Raw genomic sequence first — 27,199 nt, 5'->3', positions numbered from 1 at the left:
TATATTAATAACAGCTGTCTAATTTTATTTTATAAACATCATCAATATTATAAATGTTATTATCTAATATTCATATTGTTTATCAGAATTAACTAATTTAATTTTAAGTTTACAATTGGAAATTTTACTATAAACTTTATAATCTCGAAAAAGATATTTATAATAGGAATAATTAAGAGATGTCAACAGTTATCATCACAAAGTACAATAGTTATCATCTAAGCTAATTTAAATTTCATATAAAAAATCATGATCCTCGATAGTAATCGTTACTATCCTCAATAATAACTACTACAATAAAAATAATAAATTTTAGGATACTTTATTACAGAAAATTCTATTAAATGATTACTAATTCTAATTACAAAATTATAAAACTAATTATTTTAAACTAGACAAATTTTACTACTATTTTAGATGATTAACACTCAAAATTTCGTATTGTAAATCATATAATTTAATTATCTCCATGTAGTCGAAATTAATAGTTAGTAAATATTTATTGAATTATCTATTGTTGAAAAATGATTTATTAATAATCTATAAAGATTAATAAATTTTAACATATTTTTTTAAAAGAGAAATAAATAATAAAAATTATTATATAGTGATTGTAGAGTTTTTTTAATTTAATTCGATAAGAATTAATATTACTTAGGTTATTAAATAAACAATCTCTATTAAAGTATCTACCAACCCTATCATTTTATTTACAATTATTTATACTAATAACAGCTGTCTAATTTTATTTTATAAACATCATCAATATTATAAATGTTATTATCTAATATTCATATTGTTTATCAGAATTAACTAATTTAATTTTTAATTTACAATTGGAAATTTTACTATAAACTTTATAATCTCGAAAAAAATATTCATAATAAGAATAATTGAGAGATCGCAACAGTTATCATCACAAAGTATAATAATTATCATCTAAGCTACACAGTAAAAAATTTTGCGTCAAAAAATTTTGTGTTAAATATTTAACACTTTTATATGTAAATTTCACATTTATTGTGTTAAATTAACACAAAAAAGTGTTAAATTGACACAAAAAAGTGTTAAATATTTAACATAAAAATTTTTAACTCAAAATTTTTTGACGCATTGACGCAAAATTTTTTACTGTGTAATTTAAATTTCTTATAAAAAATCATGATCCTCGATAGTAATCGTTACCATCCTCAATAATAACTACTACAATTAAAATGATAAATATTAAGATACTTTATTACAGAAAGTTTTATTAAATGATTATTAATTCCAATTACAAAATTACAAAACTAATTATTTCAACACTAGACAAATTTTACTACTATCTTAGATGATAAACCCTAAAAATTTCGTATTGTAGATCATATAATTAAATTCTCTCGCTTCAAAAATAAAAAAGCATGCCCTTGAAGTGCGTTTTAATGATCTTCCAGATTTATTTTGAGATCACAAAGAGTAAAATTGTCTAGTCGAAGAGTAATCACGAAACAGGCGACAAGAGACAGAGGGTCCTCGTCGTCACCATCTTCATCCTTGTTCTCATATACACCATGTAATAATAGTAATGATAGTAATAGCAATAGTATATAATATAACACAGTAGTCGACGGGCTTTATAGTGGATATAAAGACGTTGGTTGCGACGGTAAAAGAGCGCAGACGGAGGATATCGTTTCTCAAGAAGACAAGCCACCGTAATGAGTCAAGCATGCTTCGCATCACGTCCGGTGCTCATTTTTTTCGTTTTAAATCATTATTGAAATAAATTTTCCTTGTGAATATTTAACGCAAAAACTTGCTCAGGTATTATTTTTGCTTGTAATTATTATTATAGTAGTTTGAATTATTCAATCAGTAATTTGAAAAATAAAATTTTTTTATTTTATGATTTATTAATAATTTTCTTAATTTTTTTGAATACATTTGTTTGAAAATTTAAAAAAATAATTACAAAATTCATAAAGAAAATATTAAAATTACTCAATTATTTTTAGAAAATTATAAATGATTAAAATTTAATTAAATTAAAAGCATTGTTAATTTATTTAAAAAAATGTAATTTAAATATTCATTAATATTAAAATTTTTTTTTTATTAAAAATCTTTCACATTTTTTAAATTAAATTAAAAATCTAAAAAAATATAAAATGTCTGTTAATTTTAGTATAATTATTTTCAATAAAAATTTTTAGAAAATTCATATGATTAAAATTTAATTAAATTAAAGGCCTTGTTATTTTATTTAAAAAAAATGTAATTTAAATATTCATTAAAGTTAAAATTTTCTTTTTATTAAAAATCTTTAAAATTTTTTAAATTAAAAAAAAATAGAAAATTTTTGTGAACTTTAGTATAATTATTTTCAATATAAATTTTTTCCATAGAAGGCAATAATATGTAATGTATAATAAGAATATAAGAAATAATAAAAATAAAAAAAGAATTTCGAAAACCGTTATGACGATGATGGATCGTTAAAAAATATGAGAATTGAATTGAAGAATCGAGGATGTAGGATATAATATAATATAATAAGATAATATAATATAGGATGGGAGTTTAGCCAGTACATGAAGTAAGAAATAAATCTGTAGCACTGATTGTGAGTGGAGAAAGAGAAGAGTATGTTGTATGTTGACGTGAGCTTGCTCAATAGTGACTATACTGAATTATTGACACGACGGCAATAGAATATGCTAATTACAATTATGACAAAGTTACATTATACTTTTAGTATTGTCGGTGATTAATAGTTCGCTTTTGTAAATTCATCGCGAATATTTTTGTCGCGCTTGTACTGGATGATTGAGATGTGCCTTCAGATTTGCCATTATAATTGTTACTTTTATTTTTTTTTGTCAATGGGAACTGTCGCGTGAGAAAGTTATGAGAGAGAGGCAAGAATTTTCTTTAAATTGGTTATTTTATTCAAATTTGCTTGTTTGTTTTGCAGAGCCAAGTCGAAAAACGGAGGCAGGTTGCTGAGGGAAAAGCTCGAGAAAATTGGGCTTAATTTACCTGCGGGCAGGAGGAAGGCTGCTAATGTTACTCTACTTACGTCATTGGTCGAAGGTAAATTATTTTGTAATTAGAATTTATTATTTTATGATATTTAATAAATATTTATTGTGTTAACTTTTATGAAAAAAATTTTATTAAAAATCTATTTTTATAGTGAAATTTTGGTCGATTTTCTATTATTAAAATATATTTAAAATTTATAAGAAAATATATTTTAAACCATAAAATATTTTTATAGTGATAAAAAAAATCGAATTGATTGAAGAGAAAAAATTTGGTGAAAAAATTTTTAAACTGAAAATTTTCTTGACTCTAAATTGTTCTTATTTAAAGTTTCTTTTTTTCTTAAAAATAAAATAAATTTTTTTTAAGTATAAATTTTTTTAAGTGCAAAAAAATTTTTAAATCAATTGAAATTTAATTAATTTAAAAACAATTTTTTAGCTTAAAAATTTTTTTGCCTTACATAAAAAAATTAAATTTTTCAAAATAATTTTTTTTTTATTTTCAATCAATTTGATTTCTTTATTAAAGTACTTAAAAATCTATTTTCAATGGTGAAATTTTGGTCGATATTTTATTATTAAAATATATTTAAAATTTATAAAAAAATATGAAAAATATATTTTAAACCATGAAATATTTTTATAGTGACAAAAAAAAATCGAATTAATTAAAGAGAAAAAATTTTATAAAAAAATTTTTGAACTATCAAAATTTTCTTGACTTTTTAAATTGTTCTTATTTAAAGTTTCTTTTTTTTTAAATTAAAATAAATTTTTTTAAGTGTAAATTTTTATAAAAATTACTTCAAAGGATTGATATCAATCAAGCAAAATAATGTTTAAATCAATTAAAATTTGATTAATTTAAAAACAATTTTTTAGTTAAAAATCTTTTTAACCTTATACAAAAAAATAAAATTTTTCAAAATAATTTTTTTTTAATTTTTAATCTTGATTTATTTATTAAAGTACTTAAAAAATTTTTTTTTACTAAAAATTTTTAATTATTTCTTTCTTATTAATAATATTGTATTTTTTATATTTCAAAATAATTTTTTTACATGGTTTAAAATATATTTTTTTAAGGTACTTTACATATTTGTTAATTAGTTTTAAATAAATTTTTTTCACGGTAAATTGTTGGGTCAAAGTTAACACATAAATAAATATCTTAAAAGTCAATCTCTTGAGCTCCTGATCGACATTAAGAACAAAATAAATAAATATATCAATCGTGATGGTTATATCGACGGTAGATTGAGACGTCAGCGAGCGAGTAGAGACTTGAGCTCCTATCAGACCGCAGTTACAAGTGCGTTTTTTTTTTACTGTTAATCGAGAGCTCTCCGCCTCTTGCATTGTATTGTGTAGTCTTGTACCACATTATATACCCACTAAATAAAGAAAGAGAGAAAGACAGAGCAAAGAAGATGAATGAAGAAGAGATAAGAGCGTATAGATCATCAGCCCTAAACCTGCCAGTCTTGAAGACAATGTTTTAACGACATCGTCGAAGTTTGTCAGTACTAAAAGACTCCGAGAAGTATTATTATATATTGTATACAGTGTGCTATGCTGGTGAAGACGTTGATTATAATTTACGAGCATTACCCCAACATAAAACACCGTTTTTAACCTTTGCTTTAACGAACCCCGTCTCATAGCACTGAATATTGTAAATTATTTACAAAATTTAACTGGCTTTTATTTATTCATCAAACAGAGACTCAACACTCTGAATCGTCCTTAAATCATCTCGCGAGCTTGAAGATTTTTACTGAGTAATTTATTAGTTGCTTTCTTTTATATCCGCTAGGTGGCGCATCCTCGATATACGCGCTCGCTAGTGGAACGGCCGGGCTAAGGTATTTGGTCAGTTTCAAAGACTAACACGCACTGCGCGCTGCGCGCTCATAATATAATTTAATAAGTATGTTTGTGCTTATCAATGAGATGGTTTTTTAAAATGCCTATCTGAATAAACTACTAAACCAATGCACATAAAACTTATACCAAAAGATGCACCGTGTTTCGGAAAAGGTTTTAGTATGTAATACATGCCCAATCACTCATTTGTTACTTGTATTTTTTCGTTTATAAAATAATTAGTTTTAATTATTAATTCGTTCTTTTCAATTGTCATTTATTTGGAATAAAAATAAAAATTCAATTATTCGTTTGGTACTTAGTTCAATCAACAGTTATTTAGTCAATGATATTTAATTTAATATTAAATAAAATTTAAATGATTAATTATTTTGAAAGTTTAGTTTAAATATCAGGCTAAAATTAAGGAAGCAAACTATGTGAGTTTTTATAATTGTTTTTCAATTTTTTAATAAGATGTAAAAGTAAACTGAATTTTTATTTTTGATATTCTGTCTGTGATAATAAAGACATTTTTTAGAAGTGCCTTATTTTAAAAAAATATAAAATCAATAGATATTTAATTAATGTAATAGAAGTCATTGTTTCTTAGAGAATGTTTTAAGATGATAAAATTTTATCGATATTTTTTTAGTTGAGAAAATATCAAGTTTTTATTGAAAATTTTATTTAAGAAAAATTAAGAATTTTATAATTATATTGATTGAATATTATAACTTTAATATAAATATTAAACCAAAACCTCCTATCCGACTTATTGGCAAAGAATATTTCTAAAAATTCATATTGAAAGAGAACTAATAGATTTTATTGAAAATTTTATTTAATAAATGTTAAAAATTTTATGATTATATTGATTGAAAAATTTGATATTTTTTACACGGAAAAAAGTAAACTGTAATAAATAACAGTCGATTTATAATAAGTAATGATCAACTGCTAAAAATTACCATTTCAAACAGTAAAATCGTGATTTTACTATTCATTTTATAATATTTACCATTTAAACGTTACAATTTACTCTTTACATGGAAGAAAATACTATTTCAAACAGTAATATTCGCAATGTAAATGTCTAAAATGTTAAAGTATAATAATTAAGAATTCAGACTTTGATATTTATCATTTCGTACCTAAAAAATGATCTTATGATATGTAAAAAATATAAAATAATGTTAGTAAATTTCTAATACAAGCAACGTCAATATTTACAAAGTAAAATGGTAAATTTTAAACGCAACGCTAAAAATCAAACTGTAATTATTGACTTGCTTAGGATGGTAAAATGTATATTTTAAAAGTATGATTTTTGCTGTTTCAAATGTTAAATTCTCCCAGAGTGAGACCCTCTTCTCTTTCATCTGAGTTCCCCTTCTCCTCATAATATGGACTATATATTGAAATGGCAATTTTTACTGTTTGAAACTGTAATTTTTTAAGATGAAAGAGTCGTTATTTACTATAGTGACAGCTACTAATGACTTATTTTGGATATTAAATTATAAATTGTGGCTTTTATACTTTCTACATTAAGTTCTGTAATATTTATATTTTTGCCACCCCGATGTCCGCTTTACTGTTTGAAACTATAAAAATTAACCGGAATCCGAGTGAATATTACAGTTCACTTTTTTCCGTGTAAGTTTAATAAAATCTTGATTTTAATTATAGAAATTTCAATTTAAAAAACTAAGACAGTTTTATTTTTAAAGAATTATAAAAAATTTTGTGAATATTGACACTATTAATTCTTAAAAATAAAAAATTTTTAAAAGTCTTCAAGAATATAATTGCTAAAAAATAATAATAACACTAAATCAACTAAACAAAATGAAATAAATTATCAAATCTAATTTAATATTAAGCGATAAAAAATAAAAAATAAATTGTCGGATTTCTCTAGCACTTGCCACCCACGGATTTAAATAACTACTCGAGCATATTAAAATAAACATTTGCCGATACTTAAAAATAAAAATACCTAAAAGCCTCTACTCAGATTCATTTCTAGAGCGTACAATGATGAGAATAAGATACCGTAAGTTAGAAAAAATAAAATAAAAATTTGAACATGAGTAGAGAGTTAGAAAGAAGGTGATATGATAGGACGTAGGATGCCCACGCTCATACGGTCATACTTGGTTCCTGGTCATACCGCGGTGATGAATAAAGAGAGTCCCTACATACTACATACTACATACAATATATATACTCCATAATACTAACGGCATTGCGAAAGTGTGGGAACCGCCTCTTCCATTACATGCCTTTAGCCTTTTGCCTTCTCTTCTTTCTTTAGACTCTGCGCTGAGTATATTATCGAGACACCGGTACAGGTACCAGGTGCCAAAGGTCCCGAATCTCGAAAATTTTTTAATTTTTCAGCCCACTTTGCTTCAATGTCTGTAATTACATCCATTACGTTGCATAATTATATTTCTCCTTAAGATAATTGTTCGTAACTACTTAATCGATATTTAAAAATTTTTAAAAACTTTCCAATCTTAATTTTTCACAAATAAAAATTATTGATTAAAATTTTATCGATCAAAATTATTGTTAAATATTTATTTGGAAATGCTTATTGAATTTAATCGTGATAAGAGCGCGACAGGTGTAGCAACTAAGCTTTTACACCCGGTGTGACATTAAATGATCGGTATCTAAAATACATATATATACATTTAAGTATCTATTCTTAGATCAATCACGTTCACTCGACCGCAAACGCTGCTCCATTATCCTCCTCAATAATGATGAAACTCTTCGGAATTTCGACTATTCCTTCATATCATATAAGAATATTGTATATATGTCTATGTCTATATAAATCGAGAGTATTCTGCCCAGTTTTCGTAATATTTAGCGATTAATATCATAAATTTATCTGGAAAATACCGGCGAGTTAAATCGAAAGTATCGAGCGACAAAAATGTGCTTGTAAAAAATTAAATATGTTTATTTAATTAAGGATAATTTTTTTATTTTGTATAAATTAGTTTGAAAAGGTAGAAATAATTTTTTTACTGTAGAAAAATTAACGATTTAAGAAAAAAAATTCTTAAATAAAAAGAAACTTTTAAACAAATTTAATTCGCTTAAATTAAATAGAAAAAAATCTTTAACTTAAAATTTTCTTAGATTGAGTCAATTTTATTCAATAAAAAAATCTTCTAATTTAAAATAACAACCTTGCAGTCACTATGTGACTGCTGTAATTTGTAAACTATAAATAAATAAAATTTTGCTTTATAAATAATGTCTTTTGTTAGAATTGCACTGTACTTTTTTAACTATTGACGTTTTTAAAGATATCAACTCATCCCGATGTTGCACTCATCAAGAGCTTACTTTCATTTGAGTACCCACATGCATTTTGATATATTTTTTATATATTCATATATATAAAATATATAAATATATGAAAAATTGATGTGGGTACTCAAATGAAAGGTCTCGATGAGTGTAACATCAGAATGAGCTGATATCTTTAAAAATGTCAATAGTGCACAAGATACAAGGTCTTTACTAAATAATGACTTTTGTTAAATTGCACTGTACTTTCTTAATTATTGATAATTTTTAAGATATAAGCTCATTCCGATATTACACTCATTAAGAGCTTCCATTTGAGTACCCACATGCATTTTGATATATTTTTCATATATTCATATATATAAATATATGAAAAATTGATGTGGGTACTCAAATAAAAGCTCTTGATGAGCGTAACATCGGGAAGAGCTTATATCTTTAAAAATGTTAATAGTTCACAAGATACAAGGTCTTTACTAAATAATGACTTTTGTTAAATTGCACTGTACTTTCTTAATTATTGATGATTTTAAAGATATAAGCTCATCCCGATATTACACTCATCAAGAGCTTTCATTTGAGTACCCACATGCATTTTGATATATTTTTCATATATACATATATATAAAATATATAAATATATGAAAAATTGATGTGGGTACTCAAATGAAAGGTCTCGATGAGTGTAACATCAGAATGAGCTTATATCTTTACAAATGTCAATAGTGCACAAGATACAAGGTCTTTACTAAATAATGACTTTTGTTAAATTGCACTGTACTTTCTTAATTATTGATGATTTTAAAGATATAAGCTCATCCCGATATTACACTCATCAAGAACTTCCATTTGAGTACCTACATGCATTTTGATATATTTTTCATATATACATATATATAAATATATGAAATATATGAAAAATTGATGTGGGTACTCAAATGAAAGCTCTTGATGAGCGTAACATCGGGAAGAGCTTATATCTTTAAAAATGTCAATAGTGCACAAGATACAAGGTCTTTACTAAATAATGACTTTTGTTAAATTGCACTGTACTTTCTTAATTATTGATAATTTTTAAGATATAAGCTTATTCCGATATTACACTCATTAAGAGCTTCCATTTTAGTACCTACATGCATTTTGATATATTTTTCATATATACATATATATAAAATATATAAATATATGAAAAATTGATGTGGGTACTCAAATGAAAGGTCTTGATGAGTGTAACATCAGGATGAGCTTATATCTTTAAAAATGTCAATAGTTCACAAGATACAAGGTAATTTCTTAATTATGTATCTAGAAACAGAGTATTTTTAAATGCAGCCTAAATACTTATCATCATGAATTGACTATTGGTGAAAATAATATGAAACTATGAAAAGGCTCAAAAAATAAAATTTTTTTATTCAAGAGCTTTCCTTTAATCAAATTTTTTAAAAATAAAACAGTGAGGCTCTAATTTGTAATTGATAGACAGAAAAAAAAATTCTGAAAATAATAAATTATAAAAATAAAAATTTATCAAACAATTATTGGACTTATGAAGTTGACAAATGTGTTATAAAAAAAAAAAAAAAAAAAAAAAAAAGAAAAATTAATATATAATAATAAATAAGGAGTAAGACGTGGAAGATAGTTATAATAGGTGGGTCGACAATGAATCCTCATCACGAGTGTGTCAGAGCCTCGAAAATAAGACCTCGTTACCGGATTCTCTGGGAGATTGTCGTCAGCCGCGTAAACGGCGTATAAATCTTGCACTTTCACATTCGTTAACTCTCTTACTGTAATCATGTGTAACGCAAAAGGAACGAAAAAAAAAAAAAAAAATGGAGAAAAAATCTGTAACTTTATCACTCTAGATTAAATGATAATTTTATCGGGTACAAAATTATTATTTTATCTTTTAGCGGAAAAATGCTTTAACGGATCTTGTGAAATTTTTTTCCCTCGCGTTTTATTTAACAAGAATGAAATCTAGTAGGTTATTATCGTGTCACGTCGTCGGGTGACACGACACGTGTCACTGGTCACCGTACACTGGTTTAATAAAATAAAAACACGCTATCGATGGAAATTGTTAAAACATTTTTATGTCGGCAATTATTTTGTTGTTACAGTAATCGGGACATTATCTTTTGCTTTCAGATTGTTTATTATTTTTTTTATCATAATCTTGTTAAATTTATTAATAATAATAATTTTATAAATTTTGAAGCATTCATTTTTTATGAAAAAAATTAAATATTAACAACAATTTATAATTCACTAAAAAAATTTTTTTAAATAATTTTTAAAAGTTTTATTGTATTAAATTAAGTAGAAAAATTATTAAATTGAGTAAAAATTACTTAGAAAAAATTTTTTAGCTCAAGAATTTTTCTTTTTAATAAAATTATTTTATTTTATTTTTTTTAATTTAATTTAATTTTATTATTTATTATTATTTTTTTTTTTTCAGTGTAATAATAATAAAAATCACAATTATAACATAAAAAATATTTTTTTTAATTTAAAAGATATTTTCTGAATTTTTAAGTTTAGAATTTTTTTAATAAATTTTTTCTATAAAAATTTAATTATTATAAAAATTTTTAGTTTTAATTTTGATAAGACCAAAAAATCAACAGTTAATTTTTTCTACTAATTAAAAAAATCAAATAAATTTATAAAATCTATAAAATTTATTGAAAAAAAAAATTTGATAGGACAAGAAAAGTTATGAAAAGAAGGATAAACTTGAGAACGAGGAAGAAGGTGAATGGACGTTGAAAATAAAAACGTAGAATAGAATAAAAAAGATAAAAATTGCTCTCAGAGTGTGAGTGCGAGTGTGTAAGAGCAAGTAAGAGCCAGAGGACTGAAAGTGGGACGTTTTTTGTTGCAGGTGAGGCTATTCACCTTGCCAGGGACTTTGGATACGTGTGTGAGACGGAGTTCCCGGCGAAGCAAGTTGCCGAATACCTCAGTCGGCAGCACTGCGAGCCCCAGGACTCTTACAGAAGAAAAGAGCTGCTTCATGCCACCAAGTATGCTTCACTTTTTTTATTCAATTCAATTAAATGAAGTCGAGTTTGATTTCTGACCGACTTTTTCCCGATTTTCAGACAAATCACCAAAGAGCTGATGGACCTGCTGAATCAGGACAGGTCGCCGCTGTGCAACACCAGACCGGCACACATCTTGGACCCGAATATACAGAGACATTTGACCAATTTCTCTCTGATATCTCACGGGTTTGGAAGTCCGGCTATTGTTGCTGCTTTGACGGCAATTCAGGTAAATTTTATTCTTTTTTTCCATGAAAAAAAATTTATCAAAAAAACAAAATTCTGATATGAAAAAAATTATAAAAATTTATTTTTAATAACTAATTTTTGTATATATTTAAATTGTATAAAAATATTTATTTATTAATCAACATACGCCTATCAGCAATATACATCAATAGAAAGTATTTAAAATTAATTTATTAAAAAATTTATTAATTATGCATTGAAATTTATGTAAAAAATATAGATATAATATATTTTCTATATCTAAATTTTTTTATATTGTAATAAATGACTTTTGTTTACACTTTGTAATATACAGTGGACTCTCGATAACTCGAACTTCAATAGAGATGATAAAAACTTTGTTCACGAGTTTTAAACTTAACAAGATGTTAAAAATTTGCAAGTAGACCAAAAATTAAGAAAACACTTGATTTCAGTTATAAGAAACATCTTTGTTTTTAAAAATTACAAATTAATAAAATAAATATTACATAAAGTCTATTAATTTTTTTTTAAATAAAAAATTATCAGATTTGTTATCAATTAATTTCTCGAGCTTAAATAATTAATCAAATACATGATCCTCAATGTTCACAAATAAAAATATAAGAAGCATTGAACATTCCTACACAGAAAAGAAATTAACTTGAATCAAGTAAATAATTTTGAAGAACTTAATCTTCTTGGAGTAGAAAAATTCTTAAACTAAGAAATTTTTCTTGGCTTAAGTAAACTTACTTGATTCAAGAATTTTTAGTCTTGATTTAAAATAATGAAACTCTTCAAAATTATTTTCTTGGTTCAAGAATTTTCATCTTGACTCAAGTTAAATTTTTTTTTAGTGTATAGAAATTTAGATTTGATTGCTATAAGTTTGGATAGTTCCGAGAAAAAAATCTTTATATTTTACTAATTTCGACTTATAGAGTTTCACTTTTAAAATTCGAGTTATAGAGTATAAATATCTCTTATCGATACTGGAAAGGTAACAACACAAAGTTCGAGTTACAGAGTCTAAATAATTCGAGATATCGCTTATTTAAGAGTTTAGCGGAAGGAAATACAAATTTTTTTCGAGTTACTGAGAATTTTGACTTAACAAAGTTCGAGTTACCAAGAATCCACTGTATTATTAATATATATTTAAATTACATTTTAAAAATATAAAATATATTTAAAAATTGGCTATATAAAATATACTTTTTATACATATGGGTAATTCTCTGTAAGGACGTCTTAAATCTGTACAAAATTGTCCGACCAAATTATTTTTGATTTTATTAGAAAAAAAATCAACAAGGGCTACAAAACTATCAGCTTAATCATAATAAATAAACAGCCAAATTAATTTTTGTTTTTTCGATATTTGTGTATCTTCCCGAGTCGAAATTTAAGTCGTAGATTCAACGTTTTAAACGTTCAAATCGTAAATTCGACGTATTGAACGTTGAAAACGTAAGTTCAACGTATTGGACGTTGAAATTGTAATTTGACCGTATTGAATGTAAAAAATATAGATTCAACTGTTTTAAAAAAAATATATGATCCAATTATATTTTTTTTAAAACAGTTGAATCTATATTTTTACGTTCAATACGTTCAAATTACGATTTCAACGTCCAATACGTTGAACTTACGTTTTCAACGTTCAATACGTCGAATTTACGATTTGAACGTTTAAAACGTTGAATCTACGACTTAAATTTCGACTCGGGTTTTGCCATATAACATGACAGGGGACTGTTTTTTTTTTTATCAAATTGAGAAAAATCAAGCAAACTATTTTAATGCATTAAACTTTTCAAGTTCTCAATGAATGTTTACATTAATTAGAATAATATTAAGACTTATGGATCCAATTTTATAAATTAATTATAAATAAAAATAGTTACCAGGGGACTGAGTTTTGAAGTGGCCCAGACACATATTTCTAGCACAAACTGTGCTTTAACACTAAATAAAATGCCGATAAAGCGCTAACAGCCCTATGGTTATTAACTTAAGGATATAGTTAGATCCTTATAAACCTTACAAAAGGTAAAATAACACGCTGGATTTTTTTTTGGCTTTGAATTTCTGGCAAGGGACTGTTCTTAAAATGCCTGGGACAAACTTTGATTTAATGAATTTAATGAAACAAATTAATTTTCGGTACTTTTTATTGAAGAAGATTGTTAGTTAACTAATTAAGTTTATAAACATTATGGACCAAATTATATATTATGGACGAATAACTTAAAATTTAATCTTAAAGTTTCAATTTTGGGAATGGGACAGCTCAGGGGATTGTTATTTCGGTGGTTTACGAATTTATAGCGAAAAAACCAAAATTTATTTCATTTTAGTTTTCAATGCTCCAAATAGAAATGTTTTTTTACTTTCGTAATAAATTTTTTTTAGTAACAAAATAACAATTTTTCCGATAAAAAAATGCCTGGAACATCAAAAAACATCCTTATAGAGAATCCAGTGTTCCCAGAAACTTTTGCTTGTCTGATCGACACAGTGCCGTCAAATTATCGGATCTTCTGAAAAATTATCGTACGCACAAAAAAAAAATTTTAAACTTAAGTTCTTGACTAAATTTACATAGTTTAAATTTTTTTTATGCCAAAATATTTTCATTTAAAATTCGGACATAAATTTACTCTTGAAAAATATTTACAAAAAAAATGTTTCTTCATGAAATGAAATCAAATAAAAAAATAATCAATTTTATATATTGATTCATATTAATTTATTAAACATTAGCATAACAAAATAAACTGTGTAGGGCGATAGGGCACCCGCGGGGTGCTGCATACTTCGAGCAGGTAATAAATGAAAGTTAACCCGCATGGATAAGAATGAAAATCAAACATATCGAAAATTATCGTACAATTACCGTACAAGACACATTTTATCGTAACTTTTCGTCACATAATCAAAGTCGGATGTACGATCGTATAATGCTTCAAATTATGTGACGTTTACGATAATTATGTGACGGATGGGAACACTGAGAGAATCACCCATATATTAAAAATTTTAATTATATTTATATCTGCATTTTTAATATATTTTTAACAGATAATAAATAAATTTTTTTTACAATTTTCTTAAATTAATTGTTTATATATTTTTTTTATAAGGATCAATTGAAAAAAAAAATAAAATATTAACAAAATTATTAATTTTCAGAAATTTTTATCGGAATCACTGACGCACCTGGAAAAAATGTACCCCGGTAACGGAAGCGGTGTCACGAGCAGTCAGCAATCCTCGATGGAGAACAAGAACAAGGACGGGTCCTTGATGAACGACATGAAAAAGTGACGCCCGGAAGACCCGCCTACCTCAAACGTGGTCACGTCAATCAGCCACTCTTGGCCCTACAATTAATCTTTGCGCTAGTCCAAGACTAGATTTCAGTGGACCACTAATTGTATATTTATTAAAGAGGTTGGCTGGTCGAGGTAACACCAATCTTGTAAAAATCACATTTTTAAATCTAATATCAAAAATTATATATTATATATTTACGACGCATACGCGTTTTTAAATTCTAATGAGCTACGCACTGTATATTATTACTTTATCATGTATATATTATTATTATTATTAAATAGTTACTCGATATCGCTTCCATTCTTAAAATACTAAGTACGTTCCTTAATCTTAGTATCGTTTTATTTTAAATACGTAATTTGTTGTAATAAGTAATAAGACTAATAAGTAATTAGAAATTAACGTCGATTCTATTAATTTTATTAATTTAAATTGTATTAAGCCGTCCGAGGCTAATTACTTACTTAATGTTTACCTGCAATGCTCAGATGCTTTTTTTTTTCAATAACAATTTATTTAGAATTAATTTTAAAAAATGCCGAATTTTTAATTGTAAAATTTATTAATTAAAAAAAAATCAATTTTATTTATTGGAAAATTTTTTATAAATCTTTGGAGCTTTTTTTTATTTTAATGATAATTTTATTTTTAAATATTAAAAAAAAATTTTTTTTAATCAAAAATTTATTCAAGAAATTTTTTAGTTAAAAGTTAACATTTTATAATTTAAAAAAAAATTAATGCATAAAATTATTTAAAGAATAAAATTTTTTTAAATTAATAAAAATTGTTATTTTTATAACAAATTTTTCAAAATAAAATTTTTTAATTAATTATTTTTATTTTTTAAACTAATTTTTATGTGAAATATTAAAAAAAAAATTTTTTTTTTAATTGATATAAAAAATTAATGCATAAAATTATTTAAAGATTAAAATTTTTTAAAATAAATAAAAATTGTTATTTTTATAACAAATTTTTCAAAATAAAATGTTTAAATTAATTATTTTTATTTTTTTAATTATTTTTTATGTGAAATATTAAAAAAAAAAAATTTTTTTTTAATTGATAAAAAAAATTAATGCCCAAAATTATTTAAAGATTAAAATTTTTCAAAATAAAATTTTTAAATTAATTATTTTTATTTTTTAAAATAATTTTTATGTGAAATATTAAAAAAAAAAACTTTTATTTAATTAATAAAAAAAAAATTATTCTAATAAAAATGGTGCCAATGCAGATAAAAACTTGCCATTATAAATGTGCCAATAAAATATTAAAATAAAAATCGCAAAAATTTTTTTGAATTTTAAATTACTAAAAAATAAAAATAAATAATAAAAAAAGGAACGATCATTTACATGACGATATTATCAAGTACAAGATCGGGTAAACCTGAGACATATCTAACTTTGTAACTAATTACTAGAATTAAAAACAAAAAATATAAATAAATTCTCTATAAATGAATATATAAATATATAAATATATTGAAAATATTATTATTAAGAAAATGTTTTAGTTGTTAAGAAAAAATAAAATTTAAAATAACTTGAGAGCATATTTTTATGGTGTGTTCTGAGAAAAAAATTGTACAGAACATTTTAATCTTTCTTGTGATATAATCATACAATATTGTCAGATAAATAAATATCTTAATAATAAAATAAATAATTAATTTGATTCGTGAAAGCAATTAGAGAAATAATAACTGTTAAAAACTATTTCACATGAACAGTTCTTTTTATCGCGACTTGATAGAGCGTAGGCTGTAAGATAAAATAATTATTTATCGAGTAAACAGTAATATGTAGAAAAATATTTTGTTTTTCTACGGAGAATTCTGTGCCAACTGTGAGAAAAAGTAATAATTATTATTAATAAAAAGTAGATGTGTTTTGTTCGGCGCTGCGTTGAGTCTAATCTTGTATAATACTCAGATTGTTATTAAAATTATTGATTTACTTAAGTAGCACATTATATTTAAACGATTCATTTTTGTATATTGGTGTGTGATAAATGAATAAATAAAAATATTGTTTATAAGTAAGCTAATTATTGACTTTTTTTATTTATTTAATAATATTTAAAAAATAAATTAGTTCTAGAAAAAAATTTTTAAAAATAGCATTAAGGTAAAAGGATTAATTTCATTAATTGAATAAGTACCAAAATCAAAGAAAGTGTCAGTAATGAGGTCCTCGCCACTAATGGGGTCTTTTACCCTAATAATTTTTAACTTCCCGCTAAGAAAATTGAAAATTTTCAAAAATCGGGAAGTTATTGGTTTTACTCCGTTTTTCGAAAATCGAGTTCTCATCAGATCTTGACGTTTTGAGGTCCTAGGAAGCTTCCCTGAATGTTTTCGCGATGATGTCCGTATGTCTGTATGTATGTGTGAGTGTGTGTGGCCGTATGTAAACCTCTCATAACTTTTGAATGGCTTGACCGATTTCATCGCGGTTGGCGCCATTCGAAAGGGCTTGACTAAACTTAGATTTGAAATACTATTTGGACTGATTCGAATCAGTAGACTTTGAGAAATCTCAAAAAAACTACAAAAAAAAATTTTTTGAAATGTGGTTTTTTTGGAATTACTTTTAAATGGCTTTACCGATCAATTCCAAAATCTAATCAGCTCTTAAAATCAAAAAACCACGTTGATCACCGCAAGCCCGGTCAAAATTGGTTGATTCGTTCGTGAGTTATCGTTATCGAAAAAAAACCAAAAAAAGTGTTTTTTTGAAATTACTTCGAAATTACTGGCTTGATCAATTTAAACTTAATGATTCTTCATGAGGCTTCAAAAACTGCGTCGAATGCCGCCAACCGCGTGAAAATCTGTTCATTCATTCAAAAGTTATTGCCGTTTGAAAATTCAAAAAATTGTGTTTTACTGCTATAAGAGTTTTGAGCTCGGAGAGCTCAAAATGACACAATAATCATATTTTGAGCTCGAAGAGCTCAAAATCGTAATGTGTAACTTTGAGCGCTTAAGTACAAAATGAGCGGGAAGTTGCAGGGATGGCCTTTAGAGTCAACCGTCATCCTAATTTTTTTGATAAATTTTTAGGTAGATTTAATCGAAATTTATCTATTGCATTGGCCCTCATATCAAAATTAAGTCGGAATTTTGCTATGATATCATCTAAATAGTCGAGTATAGCTCAAAAATAGTATTGGTTCGAAAGTTTATATCGCGACCCAAATGCCAAAAGGGCGTATAAATTTTTTTTTTTACTAATCGCTTTATTAACACTTTCTAAGCCTAATTATAGAAAAAAAATTTCCTTCTGCAGAGCCAGAAGGGCGTAGATGTTTAGATGCGCCCTTTTGGCATTAGTAACGCGATATGATAATTCAATCTGTGAAATCTACCTTACATTTCCGTGAAAAATCACTTTTCTTACAATATTCTTTAATTTTTGAATACGCGTACTTTTAAATGTCCTCTATACGAATAAATTTTTTTAATAGTCCTTGCGGTGGTAATTTTCGAAATATTAGCAAATATTGACGAATTTCGCTCATCTTCGAACTCATTCAAGGTTATTATCCAAAGAATATGTGATAAGAAGTCGGTTCTACTAGGCATTGCTGGAAAATGGTTCAATTGTACTCTTAACTTTGATAAAATAACTAAAAATGTCAATGTTATAACGTCAAATTAAAGGTAATTTCATGAGCTTTCACATGAATTAATCTAAAATTCGCCATCCCTTTTCAATCAAAAGTAATACATCAATGAAGTCGACAAAAATGTGATTTTCTCTATTTTGATAATTTCCATTATCTACCAATTTCCATTTAGCTACCATTACATTTCTAAACTCATTGACGGATTTCGCTCATCTTCGAACGCGTTCAAGGTTATTATCCAAAGAATATGTGTACTAAGTTTCTTCTAAATCCATAGAGAATTGTAGGTGCTATCGTGTACACAAGTCGCATTATATATATATATTAGGGTGGCGCAAAAAAACCGACTATTTTTTTTTTTTTAGTCTCGAGTGAAAAAATGTTAGTTTTTGATGTTTTAAGAGCTCTCTCCAGAGGACAGCTTAAAAAAAAATTTTTAAGATATCGCTCCAAATTTTTTTAAATTTCAAAAATCGTCAAAAATCGAATTTTTTTTTTTTTTTTTTCTCGTTACGGGACAATTTTATAGACTAAAAAAACAAGTTTCTGAAAATTTCAGTTCAAAATTTGAATTTTGAAAAGTCGCTCATAATTTTTTCAATTTATTAGTGCATTAGTTTAGATTTTTCGAGCGACCTTTACTATTCAAATTAAAATTCCATGCATTTTTTTTTTTTTCTTTAGTACAATAATCGATAAAAATACATCACGAGATGAACTAAAAATCAAGCACAACATAGAAAATATAATTTTTTTTAATTTAATAATTTTATTTAATCAACTGCCAGGCGTGGGTTCGAATCCCAAGCTGGTCTTAGAAACCAGCTTGGTTGAGATTTGACCTTGCCGCGTAGGTTAAGATTTTTTCAAACCAAAAAGACCCCAACGTACCACTCCCAACACTTAAAGTCGGCGATATGACTAATTAGAGAAAAAAAAAAAAAATTATGAGCGACTTTTCAAAATTTAAATTTTGAACTGAAACTTTCAGAAACTTATTTTTTTTGGTCTAAAAAATTATACCGTAACGAAAAAAAAAATTTAAAAAAAAAAAAAATTCGATTTTTGACGATTTTTGAAATTTTAAAAAATTTGGAGTGACCTCTTAAAAATTTTTTTTTAAGCTGTCCTTTGGTGAGGGCTCTTAAAACATCAAATACTAACATTTTTTCACTCGAGACTCAAAAAATAAAAATAGTCGGCTTTTTTGCGCCACGCTAATCTATATATATATATATATATAGGAGACTTTCTATAGATATAGATAGTCACTCATCACGATATCTCTGGAACTATAAGACCTAGAGACTTGAAATTTGGCAGGAATATTCCTTTTGCCAAGTAGAGGTCAGCTAAGAACGGATTTCACGAAATTCCACCCACAAGGGGGGTTGCGGGGGTGTTCACGAAAAAAAATTCATATTTTTCAATTATGGCTTTTAATAGTTCAAAACTTGGTCAGAATGTTTCAAATTACATTTAGAAATTTTTTAAAAACGAATTCTGTGACATTCCACCCCCCTGGCGTGCCCGTGCGTGAGCGTGAAATTAAGAAAAAATTCGTAAATTTCAATCTATAGCTATTAATACTTTGAAACATGGCCAGAATGGTTTTTTGGCGTTTTTGAGCTGTTAAGAATAAATTTCATTAAATTCTACCCCCACATGTCCGTGCGTGGGCGTAAAATTAAAAGAAATTGTACCTTTTAATCTATAGCAGCTAAAGGATTGAAACTTGGCCAGATGGATTTTTTTGGAGTTTTTGAGCTGTAAAGAATGAATTTTATGAAATGCCACCCTCACAAATCCTTGCGTGGGCGTTAATTAAAAAATTATAAAATTCAATTCCTAAAGGATAATAAGAAGGCATTAAATATAGAAAAAATTAAAAATTTTTATATAAGGTAAAAGCCATAATAGATGATCATGTACCATTATATGATCACTCTATGTATTTGTATACCTATATTTGTGAATATAGATATACAAATACACGTATATTGTACGCCACGCGAAGCGGGCGGGTAACGGCTAGTATATATATAAATTTGTAATTTTATTTAATAACTAATGAAATGAAATCTACTTCCATTTCGGCTGCCGAATGGCCTTTTTTTTAATTTAAAAAGCTCAAGTACCATTTATTTATTATTGAAATAAAAAAATCCGCAGTAATACCTACACCCGCAGTAATACCCACACTTACCCTAGTTTAAAGCTAATTTTTTTAATTTTTTTCGGGTCGAGAGAAATGCGTGAAAAGTAAATTAAAAATTGTATTTAAATTTGCCGCCAAAGCAACAGATGAAAACAGCGCGCCTAGCGGATACTTCTAGAACTATGGACCTAATAATTATTGCACGTCATCTGTCTCTTCAATTGAACCTAAGCAACGCCGCTAGTACGCTAATCATTTATAAAAAATCACAGTGCCAATAATTAATAAAAAATGGCTTTGGTCCCACTAGAATCCAATCCCGAGGTAAGTTACAAGTTAAAACAAAATTAATGACTTTTTATTACATATATATTTACATAAATTGACAGTAATGTATTTTGTGTTTTTAATTTCAGGTTATGTCAAAGGTGAACCAAAATTATGAGTATAAAATGATTAATTATTTGTTTTTAATTAGATAAAACTATTATTTTTTATTTATTTAAATATTTTCATTGATATTATCTCTATTTTTTTGGTAAGAAAAATTTTTTAATATTTACTGCTCCCATCTATTCTGTTTTTTTTTTTTTATTTGTATTGTGTATAGTTTTTAAATTATGATTTTATTTTAAAATAGAAATTTAAATATTACATTTCAATAATTTAAAAAAAAATTATTGAACTATTTTTTTAAACTGACAGTTTATCCATCAAATCGGAGTGCCATCAAAATGGATCCTCCATGACGTTTACGGATTGGACCAGGAATTGCTGCAAATGGTTCCTAGACCAGCTTTGGCTCTTATTTTACTTTACCCAGAATCTGAAAAGGTACTTATTAAAAATAAAAAAACAATCATCAGGTTTCTGTTAATCTTTATGTATAATTTTTTATTTTTACTGCTAAAAAAATTAGGAAGATAAATTGACATGTAAAAACTTTTTTTTTAATACTTTTCGAAACAAATTTTTTTGTTAAAAAAAATTTTTAAAATAAAATTTAATAATTTTACAGGCACAAGCTTACAACGCCGAATTGGAGGCGAAAATTAAAGAAGAAGGTTTGGAGGCGCCAAAAAATGTTTTTCACATGCAGCAGTGCGTCCCCAATGCCTGTGGAACTGTTGCTTTAATTCATGCTATTATTAACAATCTTGATAAGTAAGTTATTTAGTTATATTAAATTCATTAATTTTTCAACACTTCATAAAAAAAAATCAGATTTTTTACAAGCTAATTCTTAAAAATTTTAATTTAATTTTGGATCTTTTGATGAATAAAATTCTAAATAAATTATTTTTTCATTTATCTTAAATTATTAATAATTACTTCAATTTTTTTTGTGTAACTTGTGTAAGACAAAATTAATTAGATTAATTCTTGACGTTAGAAATTAATGCCTATGTTTTTCAGGATCGAGCTAGAAGACGGAATCTTAAAAAACTTCTATGAAGAAGCTAAAGACTTGTCATTTGCTGATCGAGGCAAATTGTTGATGAACACCGCCAGTGAGATAATCGACGCTCATGAACAATTAGCTCAAGAAGGCCAAACTGCAGCGCCTCAGGAAAATGCTCCAGTTTATCATCATTTTGTTGCGTTTGTTGCCAAAGATGGATCTTTATGGGAGCTTGGTAATTTTTTTTTTTTTAATTTATTCATTTATTTATTTATTACGTATATCCCGATGATACATATTCCAATTATTCAAGTTTTATTAACACACATACCCAATGATATATGTGTGCAACAATACATATCCCGATGATACATATAATTTATTTATTTATTTCAAAAAGAATAAACGCCGATCGGCTATATACATATATGTAAGGTTTTTACAAGATTAAATAATTAAATGATTAGATAGCATCATTTTTGTGTGTGAACTAGAAAAAATATAAAGATAAGAAATTATTACACAGATTAATAGACTAATGGAGTAGTAATAAGTTTTTTACATTAGACGCAAAGGAGGAGAGTGAACCACTGAAGAAATCTAACTCAGTACAGTGATAATTAACTAGATCCGCAATTCTGTTTATTGGTCCATAACACACGTAGTTTTTTGTTGTTTTTATTGAGTACAGCAGCCTTCGGGATCTCAGATCTGGTCTTGAGCAGATGAAACTGAACTGTTCCAAGATTTCAGGAGAATCGATATATCCATTGATTGTTTTGTAAAAGTGGATTAGGTCAGCACACTGTCTACGACTCTGCATACTATTTATTTTTATTTTTTTTTTTTTTTATTTATTTATTTATCTAGATCCTGGAGTTAAGGTAGTGCTACCGTTACCACTAGAGTCAAATCCCAAAATCTAACCTTATTCGGTTAACGTAGTAGATTTTCCTATATTAAATCACGTTGCAGAAAGAGAGACAGAGACAAATTTTGAATGTTTTTTATTAATAAATATTTTCATATGCTCGGAAAGCATACTGATTGTTATTAAATATGTTCTAGATGTTATTTTCGGTCGTCTCAATTTTTATAAGAATCTGAACGTCCAGTTTTGTGAAATAAAATAAAGTCTTTGATTTTCCATAATGATCAATGGTAAAGGCAAAAATATGTAAATATTAATATCTTTTTTTCAGGACTCGCCGCTTCCAAAAATTTTACTGCTTAATTATGATATTATAAAGTACCAATATGCCAAATTTCATTAAATTCTGAATACAAATTCTAAAACCAGTAATACTACCTTAACTCCTTGGGACCATATTTCTTTTACATTTATTACAAGGTTTTTAGCTATTTTAATATAATTTATAAATTTACAAAACACAGCATTTGCAGACGGACATTAATCATCGCTCATACATGTTATCATCATATCCCATCTCCTCATCTAGTCTACTCGACTCTTGATTTAATAGATATAAAGTACATTTTTCTTTAAATTCGCCAAGAGTAGATAAAGAAGTTATCTCAAATGGCAGCGAATTCCAAAAATTACAACCTGCTACAACAAATGATCGCTGATATATGTAGTGGTTCTAGCAAATGGTACTTAAAGAGTATTTGTCTTTCCTACATCACGCTGCGAAGCAATATTTGGCCTAAGATCAAGCTGATCACCAAACAACCCCGGCCGCATGAGACACAATGCTTTATAAAACTCACAAGCTATCAACAGAAGCCTACGGTTCTGAACCGTAAGCCACCCAAGCCGCCTCCGATGTTGTGATATATGTTCTCGGCGCCTGATCCGAATTATATATCTCACATAATTATTAAGTGATACTTGTAACGATCTTTCAAGTTCTACTGACAGATTCGTCAGAACACACGCACAATAATCATAGATAGGCAGTACCAATGCAGTGACTAGCCTACGCTTCAGCGCAACACTAAGATGAGAATCATTCATGCGTATTCGATATAAAGCCCCCGCAGCACGCTTTCGCATGTTTGCTACGTGAGAGTGCCACGAAAGCGTGCTATCGAAAACTACTCCCAAGTATTTAAACGATTCAACGTACTCTATTAATTCACCACTCATTTATCTTGTACTGACTGTAAATATCGTCAATATTCCTTGAACGTAGACGGTATGCAATGTATTTGCAGAGCTTGCGTTGGATTTTTTCTATTTTACTTATCATTATATTCGTAGCAAATTAAAATTATAATTATAATCCCTCGTAAAAAATAAGATGCCACCTATTTTTATCAGCGATTTCGTTTTGTTTTATGATATGTATCATTGGGTAAATGTGTTACAGTCGACGCTCTCTGTATTGGACCTCTCTGTATTTGACCACATTTTTCTTCTGTATTTAACGATTTTACACAGCTCTTATGGACAAGGACGAGTCAAATACAGAGAATGGTCCTGTACGGGCGAGTCAAATACAGAGAGCGTTGACTGTAATAAAACTTTAATAATTGGGATATGTATCATCGAGAAATGTGTAAACGACACCTACCCGCTTTATACAGTGATTGAAGTGAATATACATACAAAAGAGAAGTCGTAAATTAGTAATGATGGTGATAATAATGAAAGAATTACTAAGTTTATAATAATAAGTGAAAAGTTATAATAAAAATATAATGATATTTAGCATTAATTTAATTTAATTTAATTTACGGCTTCGACTTTGACATTAGAGAGACATTTATTTCAAACAAACACAAATTTAATTTTACATTATTAAATAATCATAACATAGTTGAAAAAAATTATTTCACATAAATAAAAATATTTTTAAAATAAAAATATCTTCAATATTTTAGCCACAATCAGTTCTTTAAAATTTTAAAAATTACTGATAAGTTTTATAATTTTAGTTTTGAGCTTTAAATTTAAATTTTGAAGAAAAGAAGCAAGATAGGACAAAATTGACAAGAAATTTTTTTGTAGAATATTAAAATTTTCATTAAAAATTTGATCCAGAATTTTGAATTGAAATTTAAAGATTCAAAAGTTGAAAAAAAAATTATTGTTATTCATAATTTTTTTTAAGATAATAATAATAATTATTATTATTATTATTATTATTATTATAAATTTAGATGGCCGTAAATCAATTCCAATAAATCACGGACCAGCAACTGAAGAAACAATGTTGGAAAATGCCGCTAACGTTTGTGGACAATACATGGAACGTGATCCAGAAGAAGTTCGCTTCACCATGATTGCTCTTGTTGCCAATGAATAGTAATCAACGATAACTATAATTATAATTATTATTACATACCTCTTTAAATATTAACGAACAAAGTTATTTTATTAAAAAATATTCTAGGATATTCTGAGACATTTTTTATATTATATATTACAAGCCAATAAATTAAATTTATTGAAAAAATTAAATAATCAAAATTTTACTTTAACTTTTTTTTTTGTTAATTTTAGTTTGTAAAAATTTTTAATTACTGTTAGTCTCAGAATTATCTAAAATTGTACTAAATCAAAAACTAATTTTAAATATCAAATGTCATAAAACACAGCAGGGATTTTTAAAAACTAAAACCACAAAGTAATCTTAAAACATTCATAACTCAAAAGTATGAACATTTATATTTTTATAATTTTTTATAAATCCTGTCACAAGTCACAAGTCTGCTTTCAGTGTGATATAACTAGTGCCAAGATTTTTGCCACAAATTTTAAATTAAAATTCATAATGAATTTTAAATATTTTGGAAAAAATATTGGTTCTAAAAAAATTTTTGTCGAACAAAAAGTTAAAAATTTAATTTTATAAAAAAAATGTTTCTTATGTTTTTTCTTTAGGATCAATAATTTCAAAAGTAAGATTCATAATTATTACAAAATTTGAACCTTTAAAAAAATGTTTCTTATGATTTTTCAAAAAAATAAATATTTTCGGTGTAATTTTAAAATTAAAATTCATAATCGAAAATCAAAATTTTTTTATGATTATAAATCTTACTTTTATAGTTATTTGATCCTAAGAAAAAAACATAAGAAAATTTTTTTTTATAAAATTAAATTTTGAATTTTTATTTCAAAAAAATTTATTTAGGATCAATATTTTCGCCGCAATATCGAAAATCATTTGTTTGAGTTATATTTAAGGCTAACATTTTTCAAACAAAATTAATGGTTCAAATTTTTATTATTCCGGCGACAATATTGGTCCTATAAAAAATTTTTTCGAACAAAAATTCAAAATTTAATTTTACAAAAAACCCAATATTTTCGGTGTAATTCGAAAATTAAGATTCATAATAAAAAATTCAAATTTTATTATAATTATAAATCATACTTCTAAAATTACGGTGAAATTATTGATCCTAAGAAAAACAACATGACATTATTTTTTATAAAATTACATTTTGAACAAGTTTTGTTCAAAAAATTTTTCTTTATTTTTTAATTAACAATTCAACTTTAACTTTACTCAAACTTCAATTTTACTCGACAGTTCAACTTTAACTTTACTTTATACTTTACTTTCAACCAGTCCCTGGGCCCATAACCTGTTAGAGTTTGAGGAGCTGGTAAGATCAAAGGAGTTAAAACAACGTCTTATCATCTAGACTGATTTATTATAACTAACTATACATACAATAGTGATACAGGGCTTGGTCCTTTCTCGGCCAGTGATAATAATAGGAAAGGCGAGGGAATGTGATACGTATGCTCCGTTGTATTCATCAATATAACCAATATTTTCATTAATTTTAAAATTGCGGCAAAAATTTTGACTCTAATAACATTTAAATCTTATACTTACTTACATAAATATAATTATATAAATACAATGTGATTCTTCCTGTATATTAAAATCTACTGGGACTCAAAATATACAAAATACAAATATCAAAAAAAATACAAAATATATAATAAAAGTAAAAGAATTAGCCATACAATTAAAATTTATTAAGCCATTTGGACATTTGCTGATTTACAATATTTTTATTAATAAAATAAAAAAACATAAAACATCAAAATAATTGTTTAAATAAAATTGTATTTATTATATGAAAAAAAAAGGTAAAAAACAAAAAAATTTTGTATAAATTTTTTTTTTTCTACAAACTACAGCATCGACGATGCACTTTGATTAGTTACCAG

General features: G+C 25.9%; 2 protein-coding genes and 1 long non-coding RNA gene across 11 annotated transcripts in view; 2 read left to right on the top strand and 1 right to left on the bottom strand.

The window, feature by feature from the left end:
- Positions 1-15,368, top strand: part of LOC123267630 (transcription factor AP-2-epsilon) — a 160,815-nt gene extending 145,447 nt beyond the window's left edge. For all 9 annotated transcript variants that reach the window (XM_044732354.1, XM_044732353.1, XM_044732357.1 and 6 more), the window contains 4 exons: positions 2,954-3,072; positions 11,125-11,266; positions 11,345-11,516; positions 14,696-15,368. In XM_044732354.1, the coding sequence (XP_044588289.1) occupies positions 2,954-3,072; positions 11,125-11,266; positions 11,345-11,516; positions 14,696-14,830 (568 nt within the window). In that variant the 3' untranslated portion in view covers positions 14,831-15,368. The remainder of the gene's footprint in view (positions 1-2,953; positions 3,073-11,124; positions 11,267-11,344; positions 11,517-14,695) is intronic.
- LOC123267635 lies at positions 14,000-21,617 on the bottom strand. The gene is made up of 3 exons (XR_006510089.1): positions 21,607-21,617; positions 14,154-14,162; positions 14,000-14,081 (listed from the first exon to the last, which is right to left on the bottom strand). It is a non-coding gene; the product is annotated as an uncharacterized LOC123267635 (long non-coding RNA).
- Positions 20,829-25,413, top strand: LOC123267631 (ubiquitin carboxyl-terminal hydrolase-like). Its single transcript, XM_044732359.1, has 6 exons — positions 20,829-20,963; positions 21,056-21,067; positions 21,345-21,473; positions 21,658-21,803; positions 22,056-22,276; positions 25,168-25,413. The coding sequence occupies exons 1-6, from the start codon at positions 20,931-20,933 to the stop codon at positions 25,311-25,313; spliced, it is 687 nt and encodes a 228-aa protein (XP_044588294.1). The 5' UTR covers positions 20,829-20,930; the 3' UTR covers positions 25,314-25,413.
- The last annotated feature ends 1,786 nt before the right edge of the window (positions 25,414-27,199 follow it).

The sequence above is a fragment of the Cotesia glomerata genome, linkage group LG6 (genome assembly GCF_020080835.1).
Source record: "Cotesia glomerata isolate CgM1 linkage group LG6, MPM_Cglom_v2.3, whole genome shotgun sequence".
Classification (NCBI taxonomy): domain Eukaryota; kingdom Metazoa; phylum Arthropoda; class Insecta; order Hymenoptera; family Braconidae; genus Cotesia; species Cotesia glomerata.
This window is presented reverse-complemented; position numbering and strand designations above follow the sequence as displayed.

Bases quoted from the DNA above. Each gene is read 5' to 3' on its own strand.
- LOC123267631 (XM_044732359.1), top strand. From the start codon at position 20,931: ATGGCTTTGGTCCCACTAGAATCCAATCCCGAG. The intron at 21,474-21,657 runs GTACTTATTAAA...ATAATTTTACAG, and splicing joins TTTACCCAGAATCTGAAAAG to GCACAAGCTTACAACGCCGA. The intron at 22,277-25,167 runs GTAATTTTTTTT...TTATAAATTTAG, and splicing joins TGGATCTTTATGGGAGCTTG to ATGGCCGTAAATCAATTCCA.